Consider the following 24,223-nt stretch of genomic DNA (forward strand, 5'->3'; position numbering starts at 1 on the left):
GAGAGAAGAGGCCCTGGGGCTCAAACTCTGAGGGGTTAGGGAGAGACAGGCTGGGGCCTCGGAGGGGGTGGTCAGGGAGGGGGCCTAGGGGTGGCCTCTGGACAAGCAGCAGGGGTACACATCTCGTGGGCTTTGCCCGGCCCCCTCTCGCACGCCTTGGACGGTACTGGGCAGCGCCGCGCTTGGCCCCTGTGCTGATTCCCCCTCCCGCTCCACGTGGGTGGCCTCCCCAGCATAAGGGGTCACACCCCTGAGTTCCTTTGTCTGGAAAGAGGGGAAGCCAGGGTGGGAAAGGCCAGGAGAGAATGGAGGGCAGGCTGCCAAGCGCAGGCTGAAACCTGCTCGGGAGGGGCAGGAAGGGAGCCCCATTCAGTCCACAGGGAAGTAGAGCCTCCTCAGGTTGGCGCTTAGATTCTCAGAGAGGGCTTCCAGGATCGGCTGCGTCAAGCTGCCCGTGCACAGCCAGGAAGCTGAGGCCGGAGAGGAGAAATTAAGGCTTGGGACTTCTAACTCCCCGCCTGATCTAGAGAGAGCGTAGCACAGGTACTCACCATAATACCGGTGGGGGTGAAAGTGCCTGGCCTCACGCCCGGCTGGTGGTGAACACCAGTGCATTCCAGCCGTTCCTGTTCCCCTGATAGGGCACCCATCTCGTGTCATCTAGCTGAGACCCAGGGCTCTGTCGGAATCTCCTAGTCTCTGTAAGGCAATCTTGGAGAAGGCTTAGGGAGAAAAAGTTCAGTCCAGTACAAGAAAGGATGTTCTGAGCTGAGCTGTGCGGAAAGGCACAAGCTGCCTGGGTGGAGCGAGATCCCCACCACCACAGGTGTTCAAACAAGGTGAGACCCCCACGTGCACGGAGCGTGATGAGAGAGGATTCAGCGTGGAATGGTGGCGTCACTCTCAGGGGCCCAGAGACTCAAGTCGCAACTCTGACATTGTAGGGGAAGAAACAGACAAATGAAAAAGTAAGCTCATAAATAAACACGAGGGTATCACATAGTGATAAATGCTGTGTGGAGACTGGAAAGGGAGTGATGTGATCAGACTGGGGCTGTCTTTTGCCATACAGGCATTTTAGACTTTTATCCAGTCGGTTGTATTAAGGTTTTCCTTTTTGCTTGTGGATTTTATTTCTTTTTTTCCCCCAGCTTTATTGAGATGTAATTGACCTATAGTATTGTGTAAGTTTAAGATGTACAATGTGATGCTTTGATATACACACGTGTAGTGAAATGATTATTACAATAAAGTTAGTTCCCACAGCTGTCACCCCACACAGTTACCATATTCTCTTGTCTGTGGTGAGAGCATTTAAGACCTACTCTCACTGGAACTCTCAAGTTGTTAGCTATAAACACTGTGCGGTGCATTAGGTCCCGGAACTTACTCGTCTTGTAACTGGAAGTGTGTGCCCTTTGACCAACATCTGTCCATTCCTCCAACCTGCTCTCCCCCAGTTCTTGGCAGACATTCTACTCTGTTTCTATGAGTTTGGTTGGCTTTTTTAGATTTCACATATAAGTGGTATTACAGAATTTGTCTTTCTCTGTCTGAGTTATTTCACTTAGCATAATGACCTCAAGGTCCATCCATGTTGTTGCAAAAGCCAAGATTTCCTTCCTTTTTATGGCTGAATAATATTCCATTGTGTGTGTGTGTGTGTGTGTGTACACACCACACTTTCCTTATCCGTTCATCCATTGATGGATACTTAGGTTGTTTCCATGTCTTGGCTATTGGCTATTGTGAATAATTTGATGAACATGGGGATGCAGATATCTTTTTAAGATAGTATTTTTATTTTCTTCAGATAAATACCCAGAAGTGGGATTGCTGGATCGTATGATAGTTCTAGTTTTAATTTTTTTGAGGAGCTCCATAATGTTTTCTATAGTGGCTGCACCAATTTACATTCCCATCAACAGTGCACAAGGGTTCCCTTTTTTCTACATCTTCACCAATGCTTACTATCTCTCGTCTTTTTGATAGTAGCCATTCTGACAGGTGTGAGGTGATATCTCTTTGTGGTTTTGATTTACATTTCTCTGATGATTAGTGATGTTGAGCACCTTTTCACATAACTATTGGCCATTTGTGTCTTTGGAAAAAAGTCTCTTTTGGTCCTTTGCCCATTTTTTAATATATATATATATATTTTGTTTGTTTGTTTGTTTTTTGCTATTGAGTTTTATGAGTTCCTTATATATTTTGTATGTCAACCCCGTTATCAGATACATGGTTTGAAAATATTTTCTCCCATTCCGTAAATTGTCGTTTAATTTTATTGTTTCTTTTGCTGTATAGAAGCTTTTAAGTTTGATGTAGTCCCACCTGTTGATTTTTGCTTTCATTGCTTGTGTTTTTGGTGTCATGACCAAAAATTTGTTGTGAAGACTAGCGTTAAGGATCTTTCCCCCTATGATTTCTTCTAGGAGTTGTATGGTTTCAGTAATTCATTTTGAGTTGATATTTGTATATGGTGTGAGACAAGAGTACAACATCATTCTCTGGTGGATTTTATTTCTGAAGAAGTCTCTCTTTATCCTAAAATTATTTTCCTTGGTTTTCTTCTAATATTGACTTTATAGATTTGGAATTTATTTTTGTGTGTGATGTGTGGTAGAGCCCAACATCAGATAGTCAGTCCTTTCCCCATTGAGTGTGAATGCCACTTTTATCATATACTAAATTCCCATATGCACATCATCCTGCTTCTGAATTTTATTCTGTTCCGTTGATTTCCTTATCTTTTTAATTATTAAAACTTTAAAGTATGCTCTCTTCTTTTCTTTTTGGAAAATTTCTCAGGTATTTTTAGACATTTCCTAGTTGGGATGAATTTTAGAATCAACTTGACAAATTTCATGACAGATTATTTTGGGACTCTGGGATCCCACCTAAGTTGTAGGTTAAATAAAGGAAAATTGACATCTTTACGGTATTGAATCTTCCCATCTAGACACGTGGTATATATTTCTAACAAAGTAAACTGTTATATATCTATGAGACAGTTTTTTTTCTTCATGTAGATTTAGTGTGTTTACATAGATTGATTTCCAGGTTTCTTTTTTCAGTGGGATTTTTTTTGTCTTACCTTTTCTATTTAATTGTTGCTGGTGTATAGGACAGCCACTAATTTGTGTATGTTGATTTTGTTTTTGGCCACCATATGATAATAATAATAATAAATTAGTATTCATTTAAGTATGGTGTTAATATTGATTCCTTTGGATTTTCTAGAAAGATGAACTCGTAACATCTGCAAATGATGACTGTCGTCTCTTCTTTTCTAATACTCCTGCTGCTGCTTTTTTTCTTGCTTTGTTGCATCTGCTAGCATCTCTAGGACACTGTTAAACAGTAGTATCAGTAGGTACTTTCGTCATATTTCTGACTTCAGTGTGGTGTGTGTCTAATGTTTCACCACTGGGTGTGATGTTGCTACTTGTTTCAGGTAGACACTGGTTATCAAGAATTTATTTTTTTCTTCCTGGTGCCTCAGAACAGCCCTCAGGTTGATACTGAAGCTTATTTCCCCGGTTTTCAGAAGGAAAATTGAAACTCAGAAGAGCTCAATGACTTGAAACGTCCACTAAGCCAGTGAAGAGGATGATTCTTAGTGAGCTCTTTCTGTTCCTAGAATCTTGCAGGCTGCTGACATTTCTTGGTGCATTTCTTCCTCAGCCCTGCCAGCTTATGTGAACTGCTCAAGGACATTTAGAGATCCTTGTAGGCTTCAGCAGCTGTGCACCTGTAGGTCCTCATAACAGAGCAGGACACTGAGTCTCTAGGGAGGAGAAATGGCTATACATGGTAGTACTAAGGTGTGGACCCAGGTTCACAGTTATTCTGTGACACCCTCGTGCTCCTCAGCACATATGTAGGTGTCCGAGATGGGCTTCATCTTTGAATGTCGTTTATTTTCAGACCTCGGAGGCAAATGGCTGCATTAATTGCATTCCTTATTTCCTGGTTCCTTATCATCTTAGCAAGACTCTCTCTCTCTCTTTTTTTTTTTTTTTCTGGTACGTGGGCCTCTCACTGTTGTGGCCTCTCCCGTTGCGGAGCACAGGCCTGGACGCGCAGGCTCAGCGGCCGTGGCTCATGAGCCCAGCCGCTCTGCGGCATGTGGGATCTTCCCGGACCGGGGCACGAACCCACGTCCCCTGCATCAGCAGGCGGACTCTCAACCACTGCGCCACCAGGGAGGCCCTCTTTTTTTTCATTGATGTATTTATTCCCTTTTATCCCCTTTCCCCATTGCCATTTCTCCCTCCACCTACCCTAGGCAACCATTCTCTTCGATCTGTGTGGGTTTCTTTTTTTTTTTTTCTTTTATGTGTTTATGTAGATGTGTATTGTAATTTTGCATGCAGTCTTTTCAGTTCATGTAATGGATCTCACGTGGTTATTTCCTGTTTCCCCTCAGCGCTCTGTCCTTTGCTGCTCTGTGTTGCTGTGTGTACACGTGTCCAGGTTCATGATGTTGTGTTTACTTCTTGTCTGCCATTTCTGACATCTGTGGAGTCCTCCGTGGAGGACGTCCCCGTGTTCTATTCATACTCCTCCAGTGATGGACATCCAGGCTCCCTCCAACCCACTTCCATAAATCACACTGAAGTCAGCATCCCTGTACTGGTTACCTATGGGTCCAGGTAACAACTTCCCTGCAATACACACCCAGGAGCAGAACCCTCGGGTCCTGGATGATGCCTGTGTTTAATTGTGTAAGAGGTGCTGGGTCTCCCTCCAGACTGGCTGCTCCAGTCACCACTCCCACACCCCAGGGCATGAGGGTTCGCACCTGTGCCTGGCATTTATCACTCTCATTTTTCCAGTTTCATAGGTATTTTACTTTGGGGTTGGTTTTTTTCATGTTAGTTTTCAGGAGGTTACTGTATTTCTCAGTAGCAGTTCTTTGTCAGTTTTAGAACATTCCAAAAACATCTCTTAACCTGTCAGCAGTCTGTTATATTTCCCCACAGAGTTCTTTGTTATACAGAGAATTTTAATTTTGAGGTAGGAAAATTCATCCATTTTTTAGCCTATGGTCTGTGCCTTTGAGTTTTAAGACATTCTCCCAACCCCGGACTCCTGCCCTCCTCTCCAGGAGCTTTCCTCGATGCTGTTGCTATTTCTTATGTCTTGTCCTGTCTTGGTGTCTTATCTGGTCCCTTGGAAGCAGAGCCTGAGTTGGCGGTTCTTGTACACGTGGTTCATTGGGAGAAACTGCCCAGGGAGGGGGGCGGGGAAGGAGCTGGTGATGCTCCTGGTCCCACGGAGAGCTCTGGAGTGGGAGTGGCCGCACAGGGCTGTCCCCTCTGCGACGGGCTTGGCCCTTGAAGCCCCACTACTCAGTGATTGGCCATCCTCCTCCCAGCCCTCTCCCCCTGGGTGGACTTACCCTCCCAGGCAGCTCTGCAGAGAAGGCTGTGCTTGTGAGCTGCTGGTGGCAGCAGGCGCAGGCAGTGGGTGAGTGAGCTCCCAGTCCGGAAATGCATGGGGATCTGGCCCAGCACACTAGCAGCATCTACTACACCCGCTGGGACTAGACACCTGGGAACTGTGCACCTCCTCCGGCTGGTGACTCTGCCTGTGTTACCACCCACAGTGTCCACGAAGGATCTGATAGAGACGTGCTGTGCGGCCGGGCAGCAGTGGGCCATTGACAACGACGAGTGCCTGGACATCCCCGAGAGCGGTGCTGAGAGCGATGTGTGCAGGTAGGGTGGGCGCCGGCTCCACGTCCCTGTGTCCTCCTCCCCACCCCGGGCCCCGCACTGCCAGGTGAGCACCACTCCACCTGCGTCCAGGTGCCCGCAGGTGGCTGGATGTGGCTGCCTGGCTGGCTGGCCGGGCTCTCTCCGGGTGTGGGGAGCCCGAGACTGGCCCCAAGAGTGAACTAACCGTGCAGACTTGTCGCCGGCCTGGTGAGCACGGTCGGAAGAGCACACGTTGGGACCGCTGTCACCTGGGGACGGCCAGGTGCTTCTCTTACCAGGTGCCGTGTTGCTGCTGGGCGGTGCTCAGCCCACTCGAATTTCCTACCTCAGCCTTGAGCCGGGGCCGTCAGCCCTCTTTCTTTCCCCACTTTGCTACCCTGGGGTCTCAGGAAGGCTGGCCGCTCCCCGTGCTCTGCTGTGTGCGCTGACTGCTTCTTCTGACAAGTGTTCTCAGCAAAGGAAGCAGTTATACCCACGCCCTCCCTGTGCCAGGCCCGGGTGACATCCTGCTCAGCCATTTACCCCTTCTTTATTCCAGGGATGCCATCTTGTCCAGCCTACTCCTCTTTCCAGATAAGGAAGAAAGGTTCAGAGAGGTGATGTGATTCACCCAAAGCCACACAGCTCGTTGGGGGCTTGGCCAGGATTAGACTCCATGTTTCCTATTGTCCAGCCCACAATGCCTCTGTTAGAAACATTTAAATTCTAGCCTTGTCCCTTTCCTTTCCCTTTGGTCATCCCACCAGTTTGGGCTGCCTAGGAGTTAGAGCATGCAGCATTCAGGAGGCTTGAACTAGTGTGTGCTTGTATCCGTCTTGTGACGGGACACTCACTACTTCATAGTCAGCCAGTTCCATCACCGGATGGCCCTTGCTGGGACACGCCCTTCCTCAAGTGAGGCTGAACCCCTTCCTCAAGTGAGACTGAAGCCCACCTTTTCGTCTCCCTGTTTTGTGTGCTGGCCCATCAGCTGTCTCTGCCCGGGGCAGCCCTACAGTTATTGGAGGCATGACCAGGGACCCTGGCGGTCCCAGGCCGACCGCCCAGCTCTTCCTGAGATGGGGTCTCCCTTTCCTTCTCAGCCCTGTCGGGGGGCTTGGAGTACTGACCCCCTCCCTCATCTGGTCAGGGACACAGAGCCCAGTGGGACCCAGGCCTGAGTCGTCTTAGTTAAGCTGAGAACAAAACCCATGTCACTTGGTGAGGATGTGCTGGCCTTGCCGATGCCCTGGCGCCAGCAGGGGACCCACCTGCGGTGGACCGTGGCGGGGGCTTCTCTTCCCTGAGCTGCAGCCTCCTCTGTGAAACGGGGCCTGCGGTCCCTCCTGGCGGGGTCCCTGGGAGGATGGGGCGCTTGGTGGGGCTGAGGCGCACCTCTGTTGCAGGACGGCCCAGAAGCACTGCTGTGTGTCCTACTTGAAGGAGAAGAGCTGCATGGCCGGTGTCATGGGGGCCAAGGAGGGCGAGGCATGCGGGGATGAGGACAACGACACCTGTGGTGTCTCCCTGTATAAGGCAAGCCTGCCCTGGGGCGTTTATGGCCTGATCCTGAAGGTCCTTGAGGGCCGAGGGGGTGGGCCGCCCTGTGGGGCTCCTCTGAGGGGAGGATGCTCACGCCTGGGGGCAGGGGAGCTCTGCATCTGCGTAGAAAACATCACCAGTTACCATATGGACCAATTCATTCGGGAAATACTGTTTGAACACCAGTCTGTGGTGGCCCTGTTTTAGGCATTAAGAATGCAGAAATGGGGCCTCCCTGGTGGCGCAGTGGTTGAGAGTCCGCCTGCCGATGCAGGGGATACGGGTTCGTGCCCCGGTCTGGGAGGATCCCATGTGCCGCGGAGCGGCTGGGCCCGTGAGCCATGGCCGCTGGGCCTGCGCGTCCGGAGCCTGTGCTCCGCAACGGGAGAGGCCACAACAGTGAGAGGCCCGCATATCGCAAAAAGAAAAAAAAAAAAAAAAAAAAGAATGCAGAAATGAATAACACAAAAATCCCTTCCCTCACGGGGCTTTCTTTTTCTTTGGTCTTTTTGTAACTGGCATTTCAACCGAGTGTAATGTCCCCCAGGTTCATCCATGTTGTTGCTTGTGGCAGAACTGCATTCCTTGTAAGGCTGAGTAATAGTCTGTGTATGGAGAGACCACATTTTGTTTATCCCTCATCTATCAATGGGCACGTGGGTTGATTCTTCCTCTTGGCTACTGTGAATATTGCTGCTGCGAATGTGGGTGTAAGAAAGCCCCTCTCTAGAGGACAGACAGTACGTCCACTTACCTCACATTGGCTAGAACTTAGTCTGGTGGCTGCCTAGCTGCAAGGAAGGCTGGGAAATTTAGTCCTTATTCTGGAGAGGTCGTGTGCCCACTGCACATCTGGAAGGAGGGAAAACGGACTTTGGGGGCTAACAGCTGGCTGTCTGTGCTGTAGAGGATGAGGGCAAACTTGGAACAGTTTCAGGAAGTATCACAGAAGGATGTTGTGTTTGGGGGAGAGAAAGGGACAGAGTTGAAGAAACCACAAGCCTGGATGACGGTTGAGGGGCCTCTGGAGGAGGGCACCATTTGGCAGAGGATTTTGACATCGAATTTTGTCTCATTGGGGTCAGTTTTTCCTAAAAACAACTGATATTAGCGAAAGGACCTTGGTGACCGGCGAGTTTAGAATTCCATTTGTGTTTATATATTTGACCCTGGACCAGTCCTTTTTCCTCATCCTCAGCTTCTCCATCTATAAAATGGGGATAATAGTTCATGTCTTTCGGGGTGGTTGTGAGGATCAGAGGTAATGCAAACTGTTTACCAAGTATATGGATATGTTCACTAAGTGGATATATTCACCATTGGGAGATGCAGTCTGGAGTATCAGTGAGCTACTGCTGTGTAACAGACCATCCCAAACCTAGTGGCTGATGACCGGCTCAGGTCATGAGTCAGGGTAGTTGTGCTGACCTGGGCCATGCCCAGCTGACCTTGGCTGCCACTAGCTAATGGTTCTGCTGGCACTAGATCTAGGATGGCTGTAGCTGGGATGACACTTCCCTGTTCCATGTGGTCTCAACCTCCAGCAGACTAGCCTGGGCTTGTTTAGGTAGTCGCTGAGCAGGGTTCCAACATGGGGAATAGATGTGTGCAAGGCCTTTTGAGGCCTGGGCTCAGAAGAGGCACACTATCACTTCTGTCTCCTCCTGTTGGCTGAAGCAAGTCATGAGGCACAATCAAGAGGCTGGGAAATGCACCCTCTCTTTCGACAGGAGGAACTGTACTATCAGACTGCAAAGACAGAGGACACGGTGAAGAGTGAACACCTGGGGCTGTTATTGTTATCAGTCTACCACAGTAGTTTAAACGAATCAAAGACTTTATTTTTGGAGGCATGCACTCTGGGACAGGGGTGAATCTATGTAATATCTTCAGCCAAGTACCCAGGCTTCTATATTTCTGCTCGATCATCTTTAGCTTGTAGTTTCCATCTTTAAGGTCACCTCATGACCCAGAATAGCTGCTAGAGCTCCAGCCATCACATCTGTTTCAAAAAGGAGGAAAGGGGAGAGCAAAAAAGATGTACTTTCAAGTTGAGTCAGCCCCAGTTAAAAGCTCTCCTGAAAGCTTCACCCAGTATCTCTTATCTGTAACTTTAAGGGAAGTGCTGCCTTTTAGGTAGCCTGAATAGATTTGCAGTCTGCTGGTAAATATGGGAGCAGTTAATTGGTGTGGCTGTGGGTTAACTTGTAGTTCTTTTCATAAGAGGCCATTTATGAATGATTGCAAAAAACTTGCACTAGCTGAGCCAGACATGGGAAATGGGGACAGATGACACCTTTGCGCCCGGAGAGTGCATCCCGGGCACAATGTGGAGACGAGGGTGAATTCGCTCCCATTTATCAGCCCCTCCCCAGAGCCTGGGGGTCCAGAGTGAGTCCCACAGGCTCACAGGCCATGCGGAAGGCCCTGAGCGGCCGGGCTGGGCAGTGACGGCACGTCTCTCTCCAGCAATGCTGTGACTGCTGTGGCCTGGGGCTCCGCGTGCGGGCCGAGAGCCAGTTGTGTGAGTCCAACCCCAACCTCGGCTACCCCTGCAACCACGTCATGCTCTCCTGCTGTGAGGGCGAAGACCCCCTCATCGTGCCTGAGGTCCGCCGGCCTCCGGAGCCTGAGGCTGTACCACGGAGAGGTGGGTGCTGCTCCCCAGGCCAGGCATATGGGCTAGCTGGGCGATGGGGGAGAGCTGCTGGGGCTTCTAGGCGAGGCTGGGTGTCCTCTGGCCTTCTGTGGGGACGTTGGTCACCTTCGTCTGTGGTTCAAGGCACAAGTTCTGCTCTGGACAGAGTTCTTCTGTGGCCTCCGATGATGGACTCCTGTTATTTTTGAGATGCTGATCTCATTCAGTTTTCTACTTATCATCCGCTCTGCCCAGCTAGTGCCACCCATCTCCCTCCACTCTCCACCCACCCTCCCTCCTGTTTCTTTGTTCACCTACACATCCATACTTCTTCCTCCCCATCCACCTATCCATTTCACCTATCACCCTCCCATCCTCTGGTCCATCACTGCACCACTCATTCCCCCATCCTCTCATCCATCTATTCACACATCCGTCCACCCCTCCATCCACCACCCACACCCACCCCTCCATCCACCCCCCCAACCCTCCGTCCCATCCATCCATCCACCCATGCACGTCCCTCTATCCACCCCTCCGTCCACCCACCTCTCTATCCACCTCCATCCATTCACCATCCATCCACCCACCCCTCCATCCATCCATCCATCCATCCATTCTTCCTTCCATCTGCCCACCCATCCACTTACGCATCCATCCACCCATCCGTCCACCCCTCCATCCATCCACCCATCCATTCATCCATCCATCCATCCATTCATCCATCCATCCATCCATCCATCCATTCTTCCTTCCATCTACCCACCCATCCACTTAGCCATCCATCCACCCATCCGTCCACCCCTCCATCCATCCTCCCATCCATCCACCCACCCCTCCATCCATCCATCCATCCATCCATCCATCCATCATCCATCCATCCATCCACCCATCCACCCATCCACCCATCCACCCATCCATCCACCCATCCACTCACCCCTCCATCCATCCATCCATCCATCCATCCACCCACCCCTCCATCCATCCATCCATCCACTCACCCCTCCATCCATCCGTCCACCCCTCCATCCATCCATCCATCCATCCATCCATCCATCTATTCTTCCTTCCATCTACCCACCCATCCACTTACCCATCCATCCACCCACCCATCCACCCACCCTTCCATCCATCCATCCATCCATCCATCCATCCATCCATCCATCCATCCACCCACCCACCCCTCCATCCATCCATCCATCCACTCACCCCTCCATCCATCCATCCACTCACCCCTCCATCCATCCACTCACCCCTCCATCCATCCATCCATCCACCCACCCCTCCATCCACCCACCCCTCCATCCATCCATCCATCCATCCATCCATCCATCCATCTACCCACCCATCCACTTACCCATCCACCCATCCATCCACCCACCCCTCCATCCATCCATCCATCCATCCATCATCCATCCATCCATCCACCCACCCCCCCATCCACCCACCCCTCCATCCATCCATCCATCCATCCATCCATTCTTCCTTCCATCTACCCACCCATCCACTTACCCATCCATCCATCCACCCACCCATCCACCCACCCTTCCATCCATCCACCCCTCCATCCATCCATCCATCCATCTATTCTTCCTTCCATCTACCCACCCATCCACTCACCCATCCATCCACCCATCCGTCCACCCCTCCATCCATCCATCCATCCATCTATCCATCCATCTATTCTTCCTTCCATCTACCCACCCATCCACTTACCCATCCACCCATCCATCCACCCACCCCTCCATCCATCCATCCATCCATCCATCATCCATCCATCCATCCACCCATCCATCCATCCATCCATCCACCCACCCACCCATCCATCCACCCACCCCTCCATCCATCCATCCATCCATCCATCATCCATCCATCCATCCATCCATCCATCCATCCATCCATTCTTCCTTCCATCTACCCACCCATTCACTTACCCATCCATCCACCCGTTTATCCTTCATCCATCCACCCATCCACCCACCCCTTCATTCAGGCTGGCGCCAGCCTGGGTCTCATCATGAGCATGGACCCCTGCCCCAGTTTCAGAGGCGGAGTTGACGAGCCGGGAGGCCCTGTCACTGGGCACGGAGACTGAGCTGCCCAACAGCCTGCCCGGTGACGACCAGGATGAGTGCCTGCTCCTCCCGGGGGAGCTGTGCCAACACCTGTGCATCAACACCGTGGGCTCCTACCACTGTGCCTGCTTTCCTGGCTTCTCGCTGCAGGACGATGGCCGTACCTGCCGCCCAGGTGAGGGCCCGGACGGTCGGGGCAGGAGCTGGGGCAGGGCTGATCTTGCCCGCAGAGCGTGGTGTTCCTCGGGTGGGGATCGTGGGGGACTTCGCCTCCCGCCACCCCACACTGTGGAACCCGCCAGCGCCGAGGGTCCCCAGCGATGGGTTTGTGAGACCAGGCAGACGGGCTCCCTCCTGGGGCTCCATCTGCAGGACAGCCCCAGCAGCCCACCGTGGATTCAAGTGCAGGGCCAGGACCTGGGCCACGGAGGCCCCTGCCTACCCAGCTGCATCCCCAGTACCGGGCCCGCGGTGGTCAGGCTCCGGCACCTGGTCTGGGAGGACTCTCTCCCTGCCAGCTTCCAGGGGTAGATTCATTTGAGTCCACAGACTGGTCCTCTTCCACCCTCCCTGCCCCAATTAGCTGTGAGACGGATCTGGCCTGAGTTTCCTCTCCCGTGGGGTGGATGGGGGTGGGTAAAATGAGCTGCCCCCCGACCTCGAGAGCCCGGCATGGCGCCTGTTAGGGCCCGAGGCTGCCTGAAGACGCGAGACCCCCGTCCTGTCTGCTCTGTCCGTGACAGACGGTGACCGCCGCAAGCCGGAGGCCGCCGAGGAGTCCGCGCTGAGGCCCGAATCCTCCCAGGTGGCCCCCAACACCATCGCGCTGCCCGTGCCGCAGCCCAACACCTGCAAAGGTAAGCTGGCCGTGGGCAGGCGGGGAGCCCTCGGGGCTGGGCGTGTGCGGGGTGGCCCCACCAGGGCGTGCTGCTGCTCCGGCTCGGGGGGTCGGTTGGCCTCGCCATCGGAGGTTGGGTGAGGAGCTGAGAGAGGTGAGAATGGGGGGTGCAGCCTGGGGCAGGCGTGGGTGACCCCAGGATGGCCCATCAGCCGCTTTCAGCCTCGCTTTCTGTAAAACTGAGAGAGTACAATCCTTGCGCGCCCAGGCATCACGGAGCCTGCGTTCAGATACGTGCGGGGCGTTCTCTGCGCCCTTCCTCTCCTCCCCTCCGTCCTCCTGCCTCCTCCTCACCCGCATCCCTGTTACTTGAGGGAGGGGTGTGTTGGGGGAGGTCCCAGACACCAGCCGGCGTGTGAGCGGGTTGAAGGGGTGACCTCGTGAAAGGGGCAGGAGTGGTGTGCCCTGTAGGCCGGAGCCGCGTGGTCTCTGACCTCCCTGCGGTTTCCTCGCAGACAACGGGCCCTGCAAACAGGTGTGCAGAGTGGTCGGGGACACCGCCATGTGCTCCTGCTTCCCCGGCTATGCCATCATGGCGGACGGCGTGTCTTGTGAAGGTGAGTCCCCCCCCGCCGTGGGCCCCGCACACCTGAGTGGGCCCCGCACACCTGATTGGGCCCGGAGCGGGGGAGGTGTTTCAGGGCCAAACCTTGCTGTGCTGGTGAGCGGGGAGCAGGTGTGGCTGCCATGACGACGAGCTGCAAACTGAGCAGCTGAAACAGCCACGTCCGCCCACATCACGTGCCAGGTGTGCATGCAGCCCAGGTGGGCACACGGGCTGGCCGCGGCCCCGCCACTCCCTGGAGCAGGCCTCCGCAAACTTCAGTGTGCCACAGGGTCACCTGGGGACCTGGGACCACAGGATCCTGAGAAGTCCACATGGCCCCAGGGGTCTGACCTAGTAGGTCTTGGAGTGGGGGAGGCCCGAGACTCCCTGGGTCACACTCTTTGATTAGCTCTGTCCTCGAGGGTCACCCCATCTGAGTGGCCTGACTTGGTGTGTGACCGCCTTGCCCCCGTTCCAGCCACGGGTGGAGCCGACAGAGGGCAGTGCCTGCCCTATTGTCCTGCGGCAGGACATCGCGCCGCTGGCCTCCGTGGGGAACAAGGCTGGGGAGAGGCAGCCCCAGCCGGAGGGCACATTCTCAGTTCTGAAATCAAGGAGGGACGGTGGATGTTGGTGACTCTGCCTTCACAGAAGGGCCGAAGAGGGTTTAAAAGCACGGACCTCCCTTACTTACGAACCCGCTCAGTCTGGGTCTTGTCCCGATGGGGTCTCTGCGGGCTGGGACCTCCCCCTGTGAATTGGGGGGCATCGGATCCGACACCTGCTGGGGTGGTTCCCACAGTGAATGACACCTTGAGTACCTCCTCGTGTGTGGAGGCAGGGCAGGCAGACAGCGTGCAGATGGTCTAGGAGATGCTTTAGTTCAGGTTCAAGTTCAGGAGACATGAACCTAGTTTGGGTCCATGGGTAACAGGGTTAAGTCTGCCTGGTAAGAGACCCACATCCCTGTCAGAAGCCGAAACCCACCTCTAGCCGATTGCCCAGGACTGTTCTGGTGTGGGTGAAAACCACCCTCATGCCCAGAGGGGACAGGACACTTGCCCAGAGCACACAGCATGGTGGTGACTGACAGGCCTTTCTCTCAGATGGTGGGGGCAGATCTGGCTTTGCTCCTCATCTCCCAGGGCCCTGAAGACATGAGGACTGTCTCTTCTGGGTTGGGACTCCTTCAGGCCATGGGCCTGTGTCCCTATCCCTCCAGGCCTCCCTTTCTCTCTGCAGCGCCCCCAGTGGTAGAGGCTGTGGGGTCCAGGCCAGAGGATGCAGAGGCCGTTCTGTGGGTGTAGCCTGCCCCGCAGGGGAGTCGTGCAGATGATATTTAAGCAGGTGATGTTTTATCATCTGTTTAAAATAAAGAAGTTACCAACAGTGACAGCTCAAGAATTTTTTTTAAATGTCCAAATTTCAGGTTTTTCTTGAAACTTTGTAACATCTGTCCACAAGGACCCCACAGCCTTGGTCTCCCTTTGGACAGAGCACAGGCTCCGCAGTGCCCTAGAGCCCCCTTGGCCCTTCTCCTGTTTATGCCTCCAGCCTGGCCCCCTAAGCACTTAGGTTTGCAACTCCTGCCATTGTGTGGCTCCCGTGGCTGCCTGTGGATGTGGAGGGTCTCCAGAGCATGGGTGGGAGATGGCCTCTGGTCCCGTCCACTGTGTGACCCCAGACAGGCTGTCTACCCTCTCTGAGCTTCACTTCACCACCTGTCTCTGCTAGGGCTCCTGCTCTGACATCTTTCAGTTGGACAAACTCGGACTTGGGCCCAAAGCCCAGAGGGACCCTTGATGGGCTGGGAGGTCCTGGGCAGGTCCCTGCCCGTCTGGGTGTCAGTTTCCCCATCTGTCACTGGAGGCTCCATGTCACTGGAGGCCACGCTTCTCTAATGGCCCTTCTGTTTTTCCTCCCGCGGCCGTCACTAGACCAAGACGAGTGCCTGCTGGGCACTCACGATTGTAGCTGGCGACAGTTCTGTGTGAACACCCTGGGATCCTTCTACTGTGTCAACCACACAGTGCTCTGTGCCGAGGGCTTTATCCTCAACGCGCACAGGAAGTGCGTGGGTAAGCCAGAGCCCCGCTTGCCGCCACCGTCACGGCTCCCTGCTGTGCTCCACGCCAAGCCCGCCACACCGCAGCCACATGCTAAAGGGCCTGCCCTTTGCATGTGAGCTCTCAGCACGGCCCCCCACCCCATGCTCCATGTCATGCCCCTCGTGTCCTGGTTCCTGTCCTGCTTCTCCACCGACGCCACCGGGAAGCTGCTTTCCCCAGGGACGTGCCTGAGTCAGAACTTTGTCTGAGGTGTGACCTGGCTGGTCATTGAAATGAGGTCATTGAGACATGTGGGCAGCAGGATAGGGAGGCCTGGGTTCGAATCAGGACCCCTTAGTATCTCTGTGGGCTTGAACTTCCTCCCAAGCCTCCGTTTTATCATCTGTATAAAGGGAGCACTGAGGGCACTGCTCCCCGTTTGGAGATTTTGTGACATGTGTATCGCGTAGCCAGAGCCCGGGGCACAGTGCGCATGTGACCTCAGCTGCTGAGGTTGTCCTTAGATGCGGCCAGAGCCCCTTCAGAGGCAAATACCCCAGCTAGGCGTCCATTTGCTGTGTGACCCTGAGCAGTAGTGCTCACCTCTCTGAGCCTGTCTCCTCACCTCTAACCTTGGGGCTCGGAGGCCTGGAAAGGGCTGGTACCCAGGTCTCGGCCTGTGCATGGATGGGCTGGTGCTCAGTAATGCACCTGCCCTCCTGCCTCTCGGTGCCCTTGTGGGCCAGGGCTGGGGCTCCAGGCCTGCTCTGTGGGCAGCAAGGACTTGCTGTTCTCCCATGGCTGGGGGTCTGATGTTTTCATGGAGGAAACATCATGGACCTGAACAGAGATAGACCCAGGATAGCGGGGGCTCGGGGCAGACTGGGAAATGCTGTGGCAGGGACGCAAGGAGAGGCCAAGGGAGAGGCCATTCCAGCTGGCAGCGTCTGGACACACTCCCTGGAGGAGGTGGCGTGTGCACGTGTCTCCAAGGACGATGGGGATTTGGGAGTTGGGAGGGGCGTGAGGGAGGAAGGAACGGCTGCAACAAACGTGTGGAGGTGGGAGCTGCACTGCACGTGCCCAGACCCCCGTGTGTCGTCCTTGTGCTTGGGGACCATGCCCAACCTGGACATGTCCTCTTCCTCACCCTCCGCCGCCGGGCAGCGGAGTGGCCGCTGCAGACATGTGTGCCCCTGGCCTCCAGCCGCCGGCCCAACATGCGCCCTCTGGAGCCTGCTTGTCAGTGGCGGGGCAGCTCCTCCCGTCCGGGTCGTGTCTGTGTGTGTCTGGGAAAAGGAGGTCCACCCTGTGAGCACCCTCCCAGGACGCGGGTGTGCAGGGTTCCCTGGAGAGAAGACCTTGTCCTAAAAGGGGTCGCCGGGCAGCTGGAAAATGGGTTCTGGGATGAAAGAGCAGAGGTGCCTTCCATTCAGCAAAGGTTATGGTCATTCTCTCAGCCTTTCCCTCCTCATCATCCGGCATGGACCCCCGTCCCCTCTTGGTCCTTGTGTTCCGCTTATGTGTTCATCTCACCTGTGAGCTCTCCTTCTTTCCGTCACTTGCTCATCCACAGGCGAGTCTTCCGCGGTGCGTTTGTGAGCTCTAGGCATGTTCTGTTAACCCTGGCTGGTGAGATGGGAGACGGGTACCCGGGTTAAGAGAGTGGCCTCTGCAGCCAGACTGCCTGGGTTCAGATCCTCGCTCTGCCGCTTTCTAGTTGTAGGACCTGAGACCAGTCATTTGATCTCTCTGAACCTCAGTTTCCTCACCTGTGAAAAGAGGACTAATGTCTACCTCAGAGGGTCACTGTGGCGGTTACATGAGTCCATGTAAAGAACCTGCTAGTGTTTGATGCCGTAATTGTGATTCAACAAATGTGTTATACTGAGGCAGCCTGCAGAGGTAGTGAGCTCCCCATCACTGGAGGTATGTAAGCTGAAGTGGGACAGTATTGGGCGGTGCCAAGTCCACAGGACTTCTAACAGACAGGTGACCTCTGTGGGGAATCCCCTGTGCTTTGCTGTTGGCCTTTTGTGCCCTGTCCTTTGAGGAACATCTTGGGCCCTGGGAACAGTGTTCCAGGTGGGCTTGGCTTTGAGATGATGGGAGCCCCATCTCTGGGGCCCACTCTGCAGCAGTGGGGAAAGGGCTGGGCGCTCTGGGTTCTGTTCTTGCTGTTGTCCCGTGCAGGCTGGGAGACTTGTCACGTCCCCTCTGTGAGACCTAGTTCCTTATCTGTGAAGCAGTATCTCTGGGGGATCGAGGGCAGTTCGTGTAAGCCGCCCGATCCCTAAGTGAGCCACATAATCAGTGGTGTCTGCTGTCGTCTCTCACCATGATTCCTCCCAGGCTAGGGGGAGCTTCTGGCCATGACGTTTCTGGGCTCCTGAGAATGTGTCTCTCTCTGTCAATGCAGCTTATAAATCAGAAGTCTCTGTCTGGCCCAGCCAACCCTTCCTTGGAAACCACGGGCCAGAACTCTCCCTTTTCTTCCTCCTCTTCCCCACCCAACCAGCCTTGGCTGGGCCTGTACACCAGTTGGTTCACCTGTGAGTTTGGGACAGTCTCTTGCCCCACAGCCCTGTACCCCTCCTCTCCACCGGGTCCTTGTCATCCTGGTAGGTTCAGCTCAGACATTAGTGTCCCTGAGAGTAGCTCTGACAGTGCAGGACCCAGAGCGGGCAGTGCTCTGGCCTGAGCCCAGGACTGTGCAGCTTTCCTCCCCAGCGTCTCCACCGGACCTGTCCTCTCTCCCTGCCTGCCGACTGGCAGTTCCCTGGGGGCAGAGGCTGTGACACACCGCTAGGCCACCTGGGCTTAGCACAGAATAGGTGCTCGTTAAGGTGTGTCCAGTGAATGAACGAATCCGCATGACTGCTGTACCTCCCCTGCCAGGCGGAGCGTGGCGGAGACATGGGGTGTCCTCTGCCCACCTGCAGGGACGTCTGACTTGGCCACCTCTCTGGGTCTCCTCCGCCCTCCCTGATGCTACTTCTTTCCCTCCTTTGCTGGCTTCTCCTCTCCCCACCTGTGCATCCCAGGCTTCAGTACTTGACCCCCGGGTGACCTCAGCAGTGACCACTTGCAAGTCAATGTCTCCCCTCAGACCCCTTCCATGAGCTCTGAGGCAGGCCTCTGGCTGCCTCTTGATCCTCAAGCCCAGTGTGACGTCAGGGGCTCCCAGCCTTCCCCTGTGAGCCTGTTCCTCCCAGCTGGCCCCAGCCCAGGTGCTGGGCCCCCATCTGCAGAGCTGCTCATCCAGAAAGCTTTGCCAAGACCAATGGGCTCCTCTTTTTCTCTCTCCTTCGTCGCCTCCATCATAGATCCTGTCGGTTTGACCTTCACAGCACGTCCAGAACCCGACTGCTTCTCCTCGCCTCCGTGGGTGGCAGCCTAAGCCCCATCACCTACTAGTCTAACATACCCTCACCCCTGGAGTATTTGCACTCAGCCAGGAGACCCTGTTACCAATAAGTCAGCCCACTTCCCTCCTCTGCTGGAGCCCTCGATGGCCCCCACCTCCCCCACATCTCCTAACACCCTCCTCTCCCCCCCAGTCACACCCCTCTGGGCCAGAGCCTGAACCTGCCTGGCAGCCTGTCCCCTCTGCCTAGGATATGTGCTCGGCTCATTCTGGCACCTCCTCAAATGCTTTGCTCAAGTGTCCTCTGCCCTGAGGATCCTTCGTGCCTCCGCCCCCTGCACCTCCCACTCCTGGTCTCCTTCAGTCTCTTCCACAAGACTCAGGACCCCCCTCCCTCTTAGGTTTGTCTGTCTGCTGGTCCTCCCGCCCTGAGTGTCCCGCGCCATGGCAGACTTTCTGTCTGTCTTGTTCACCATGTACCCCTGGGGCCATGGCACGTGCTCCATAAATCTTTGTTGAATGGGTGGTTGCACAGACCGTGCTGCTCTCTGGGAAGTGAGCATGTTGAGGGCAGGGCTGGCTGGCTGGCTGGCGCCGTACCGGGAGCGCCCCGCCCCCCAGCCTCTGACGGCCTCACCCTCCCCGCAGACATCAACGAGTGCGTGACGGACCTGCACACGTGCAGCCGGGGCGAGCACTGCATGAACACGGTGGGCTCCTTCCGCTGCTACAAGGCTCTCACCTGTGAGTCCGGCTACATGCTCAAGGATGGCGAGTGCACAGGTGAGGCTAGCTGGCTGGAGGCCCCGCCCGCCTCCCACCCCCACCCCGCCTTCTGATCCGCCCGCAGCCCACCTCCCACCCAGAGCCTTCTCCCTTCTGGCAAGCTCCCAGCCCTAGGGTTTCCTGCCTGTGGGAAGACCCCACAGATGATGGTTTAGGGGCAGAGGCGGGGCGGGGGGGCCCGAGTTAAGTGTGTCTGGGTCAGTTATTCCCCTTCCTATGCCTCAGTTTCCACAGAAGGGTCACTTCTGTCCTTTTTAGCAGAAAATTCTAGCCGCCTCGGAAGAGAGAGAGGTTCCATTGAACCGTTTCAGCAGATGCTTCCCCAGCGTCGTTTGTGGGCCTGGCAGGGTTCTGGGTGGCTGGGGTACCGGTGGGGGCGTGTTCTTGTCTCTGGCCTCCTGGTGGAGGGGCCGGCGGGCCCACAGGCACGGGCTGGGTGTTGCTTTAGGTGGGGTCCAAAGAGGCCGGCCCCTTGTGGCAGAGACCTGCAGGATGAGAGGCCCCTGGGAAGGGTGTTCCAGGCAGAGGGAACAGCAGGTGCCACGCCCTTAGGGAGGGGAGGGGTCTTGGCACAAAGATCAGAAAGGGCGTCTGGGGTGGGGGGAGCACGCTGCCGGCGGAAGGAGGCTGCGGGTTGGCAGGCCCAGGTCGGCGAGCAGTTGGGAGTTCGTTTCACCCGTGACGGGAAGCGTTTTATTTTAACTGAAAACGTATAGAAGAAAGTCACCCAGGAGGTGGGACCCAGAGCAGTGCTCCATTGTTGCAAGCCTGGAAAATGGCGGTGGGAAGCGGCTCTGAGGTCGGCGGGAGCTCAGGCAGGTGCTGAAGGCACTCCATGCCGGGCCCTGAGCTGGGCGCGGAGCAGGGGTGGGATGAGCTGGCAGGAGATGAGCCCGGGCCCCTCGGCGCTCAGCTGTGCACACCCACGCGTGCCCACAGGGCTCACACAGATCCAGGGTGAGCCCCCCTTTAGAGAACCCTGACACGTGGGGAGGGGGGCCATCTCCCTGGACGCCCCAGCACCCCGCCCCTCTCATCCCAGGGCCTCCTTCTTAGACCAGAGTGGCTGTGCAGGGGCTGTGTTCTCAGCCTCCCAGGGGTCCTTGGAGGGGGTTCTAGAACCCAGCACAGGGCTGCCTAGAGGCTGGGCTCCTGTGGGAAAGTGGTGGAAACCTTGGAAACTGGAGGGGGTGGATGGATGAACAACACATAGACACACATGGTTGGTCAGGCCGTCAGGAGGCCGAGGGAGTCTCGGCTGTGCCACTAGCCTTCTGTGTCCCCTTTCTGCTTCGTGCCTTGGTTTCCTCGTCTGTGGAAAGAGCCCGACATGCCTGCTGTGCAGGAAGCACAGGGGAAGCATGGGGCCGGCACTTTGTAAACTGGGTGCTGCACAGCGGGGAGGGGCCCCTGTGACCTGCTGGTGCCACACCGCAGGTGGGGACAGCAGTGCCATCCAGGTCTGGTAGTTCCATCGTTGGAAGCTCCAAGCCTGGCTGCCCAGAAGCAGTGCCCCAGCTATGGAACCCTGCCTGTGCCTCAGTTTCCCCTGTGAAGGAGGGGGCTCGTCATAGCCTGCTTCTGGGTACATGTAAGCACTGAGTAAATAAGTACGTCTCAGAGCCCTTGGGACAACGCCTGGTAGCACGGCAGAGTTCAGTGAGGGGGTGACGTTGATACTGCTGGCATGGGCCACTCCCTGTGACGCAGAAGACCCTTGTAACCGTCAAGGTCACTGTGGGGATGTGCGGGCAGGGGCCTGCCAGCCCGCCGGCCCCTGACCCCCAGCCTGGTCTGTGTGGCAGACGTGGACGAGTGTGAGCTGGGCACACACAACTGCCAGGCGGGCTCCACGTGCCATAACACCAAGGGCTCCTTCTACTGCCAGGCGCGGCAGCGCTGCATGGAGGGCTTCCTGCAGGACCCCGAGGGCAACTGCGTGGGTGAGTGGGGCTTGGAGGGGCTGTGTCTGCCTGGCCCTGGGGGTCTTTAGGAGGGGTGGTTGTGGGGATAGGCTCTGAGGGCTTTACAGATCAGGGAGGCCTGGCTTGCTGCACTTTCCCTTTCCTGGCCTCACTGTCCCCCTGTGAATGCATGTGTCAGTGCCTGGGCCCCGCGAGGCACGTGCAAAATGGAAGCTCTTGTTATCCTGAACTGTCTGATCGTGGCTGAGTTACTTCTCTTGTGGCCTCAGTTTACCCATCTGTGGGATTGGACTGGATGAAGGTGTATCACGTTTTTTTAACCTACCCAACAGCGCTTGGGTTCTGGGAGGGAAAGCCCTCGGGTCCTGGGACTCAGGGACTGGACAGTCTGACTTGCCAGCCCAACCTGGGCTGGTCTGGGGCCCAGGACTGGCCATCTCCCAGTGCAGCCCTGGACTCAGATGCTGGGGCTCCGGGAGGGGCTACAGCAGGCTCCCTGTCACCCGCACCCCCCTCCGCAGACATCAATGAGTGCACGTCACTCTCTGAGCCATGTCGGCCAGGCTTCAGCTGCATCAACACGGTGGGCTCCTACACGTGCCAGAGGAACCCAGTGATCTGTGGGCGTGGCTACCATGCCAACCAGGACGGGACCAAGTGTGTGGGTAAGGCCCGCCTCCCCCTAGCCTCTGGCTTCCCGGGTGCCCTGGGCCGGGGCGGCTGGCGCAGGGGGAGAGTCCGGGCCTCAGGGTGCCCTGCTCGCCTCCCCCTGCAGACGTGAATGAGTGTGAGGCGGGCGTGCACCGCTGCGGCGAGGGGCAGGTATGCCATAACCTCCCCGGCTCCTACCGCTGTGACTGCAAGCCTGGCTTCCAGCGGGACGCCTTCGGCCGCGCCTGTGTCGGTAGGTGGGACTGGTGGCCGGGACCCCGTCCGGCTCCCCTGAGAGGTGCCCGCCTGCCCCAGGCCCTCCCCCCGGCCAGCCTTGCTCTGACCACGTGCCCGGCGCTCTCTGGGCTGGACTGCCTTCCTGCCTTCCTGCCGTCCCGTCCAGCTGAGGCTCTGCTCTCGGTCCCCATCGTGCTCTTTGCTTGCCCTTTGCCGTGCCTTCTGTCTCCATGTCTGCCTCTGGTCTCCGTCCAACACCTCCTCTGCCTTCTTCCCCTGCTCCCTCTTCCCCCGCGTTCCTTCTGGGCTCCTGGGTCCCTCTCCTCGCCGGGGGTGGAGGGGGCTGGCGTCCAGGCCACCTCCGCCCTCCCTGAGCCCTGTGCCTGCCGCCTGCCCCGCAGACGTGAACGAGTGCTGGACCTCGCCCAGCCGCCTGTGCCAGCACACGTGCGAGAACACGCTCGGCTCCTACCGCTGCTCCTGCAGCTCCGGCTTCGTGCTGGCGGCCGACGGCAAGCGTTGCGAAGGTACGGCCGACCCGGCCTCTGACCCGTGGCCTGCCGTGCAGGGCCCCAGGCCTCAGCTGCAGGCTGTGTCGCGCCAGGGCCCCGCACTGCCATCTCAGACCCAAGGGCTGGGTGTCTGTGTTGTCTGCACCCCTGGGCAGGAGCTCCCTGCAGGCAGGGGGGGCGGCCCAGCCTCTCTCTGCCCCTTGGTAGGTGCTGATCCTGGTCATGACTGTGGTGCCCTGGGCTTCAGGCAGGGGGCAGAGTGAGCGAGATGAGAGGTAGGCCCGTGGCCACGCGGATGGCCCGGCCGGCCACACAGCACCTGTCAGTGCCATCCCGAGTGACCCCATCTTGGTTTCCCAGATCCCAGAAATCTAGATATTTATGCAAAGTCTGCTGGTTTTTACACGTCGCTGGTGGATCTAAACTTAAACACACTGTGTTAAACCAAGCACGTGAACTGGACCTGCGGCCCAGTCCTCACTCATGTGGGATGCGCCTGGGGCTGACGGAGGGGACACGTGAGGGACCGTCACACTGTTCCCACCTGTGTTCATGGTGTGGTTGGGCCAGGTCTGGTGGGGTTGGTGTGGTGGGGTGCGGGGGTCCCAGGCTGCTCAGTGAAGTGGGGAGGGGTCCCATGAGTAAAGGGGATGTGGGATCTCTGGCCCCATTTAGCTGGCACCGTCTTTCCCAGCACCTCCCCTGGAGGTGCTTTCCTCATTTCCCTCCTGGGGAGGTGAGTCTGCTGAGACCCCTGGGAAGGCCATGCACCTCTCTCTGATTTCCTGGCCTGGCCAAAGAGCCGGGCTCTTGTGGGACGGGACCAGACCAGGGACAGGGGAGCGACCCCAGGCCTGGCTGTGTCAGACGGCACTTGGATGGGCTCCCAAAACAGACCCTGTCACTCCCTTTCACTCACAGGGGCTACAGCCACCTGTGAGCCCTCCCCCCGGCCAGGCTGGCTGCAGACAACTGTGGGGATGGAGCATCATTCCCGCCCCAGGTGTAGTTCATTCGTTCACTTCTTGGCCCTCTGCCTTCCCCCCACCATCCCTACTTCAGGCCACTTCTCTCCAGCTCCATCTGTGGCTGGACGGTAGAGACTCAGAGATGGAACCTGCGTGGCCTCTGGCCCCCGGGAGCTCAGAGCCTGGTAGAGGAGAGAAGCCACTCATTCATTCATTCACGCCTTCCATCATTTTGTGTGAAAGCTGTGTATGTTGTGAGGTCCCGAGGATCATGCGTCAGACAGCGGCCTCAAGGCCACGTGCGAGCTGACCCCCTCGCCACAC

General features: G+C 56.3%; 1 protein-coding gene across 3 annotated transcripts in view; it reads left to right on the forward strand.

Annotated features, from left to right (window-relative positions):
- The window catches only part of FBLN2 (fibulin 2), a 76,177-nt gene that overhangs the window by 46,408 nt on the left and 5,546 nt on the right, over positions 1-24,223 (forward strand). Inside the window, exons 3-14 of one of the 3 annotated variants that reach the window (XM_082637367.1) lie at positions 5,615-5,726; positions 7,112-7,241; positions 9,717-9,897; positions 11,926-12,135; positions 12,704-12,817; positions 13,314-13,415; positions 15,343-15,483; positions 19,469-19,603; positions 21,412-21,549; positions 22,053-22,196; positions 22,307-22,435; positions 22,821-22,946. In XM_082637367.1, the coding sequence (XP_082493493.1) occupies positions 5,615-5,726; positions 7,112-7,241; positions 9,717-9,897; positions 11,926-12,135; positions 12,704-12,817; positions 13,314-13,415; positions 15,343-15,483; positions 19,469-19,603; positions 21,412-21,549; positions 22,053-22,196; positions 22,307-22,435; positions 22,821-22,946 (1,662 nt within the window). The remainder of the gene's footprint in view (positions 1-5,614; positions 5,727-7,111; positions 7,242-9,716; positions 9,898-11,925; positions 12,136-12,703; positions 12,818-13,313; positions 13,416-15,342; positions 15,484-19,468; positions 19,604-21,411; positions 21,550-22,052; positions 22,197-22,306; positions 22,436-22,820; positions 22,947-24,223) is intronic. The other 2 variants (XM_082637368.1, XM_082637369.1) reach the window with 2 other exon arrangements.

Source organism: Mesoplodon mirus, assembly GCF_964341445.2.
Source record: "Mesoplodon mirus genome assembly, chromosome: 12".
NCBI lineage: Eukaryota > Metazoa > Chordata > Mammalia > Artiodactyla > Ziphiidae > Mesoplodon > Mesoplodon mirus.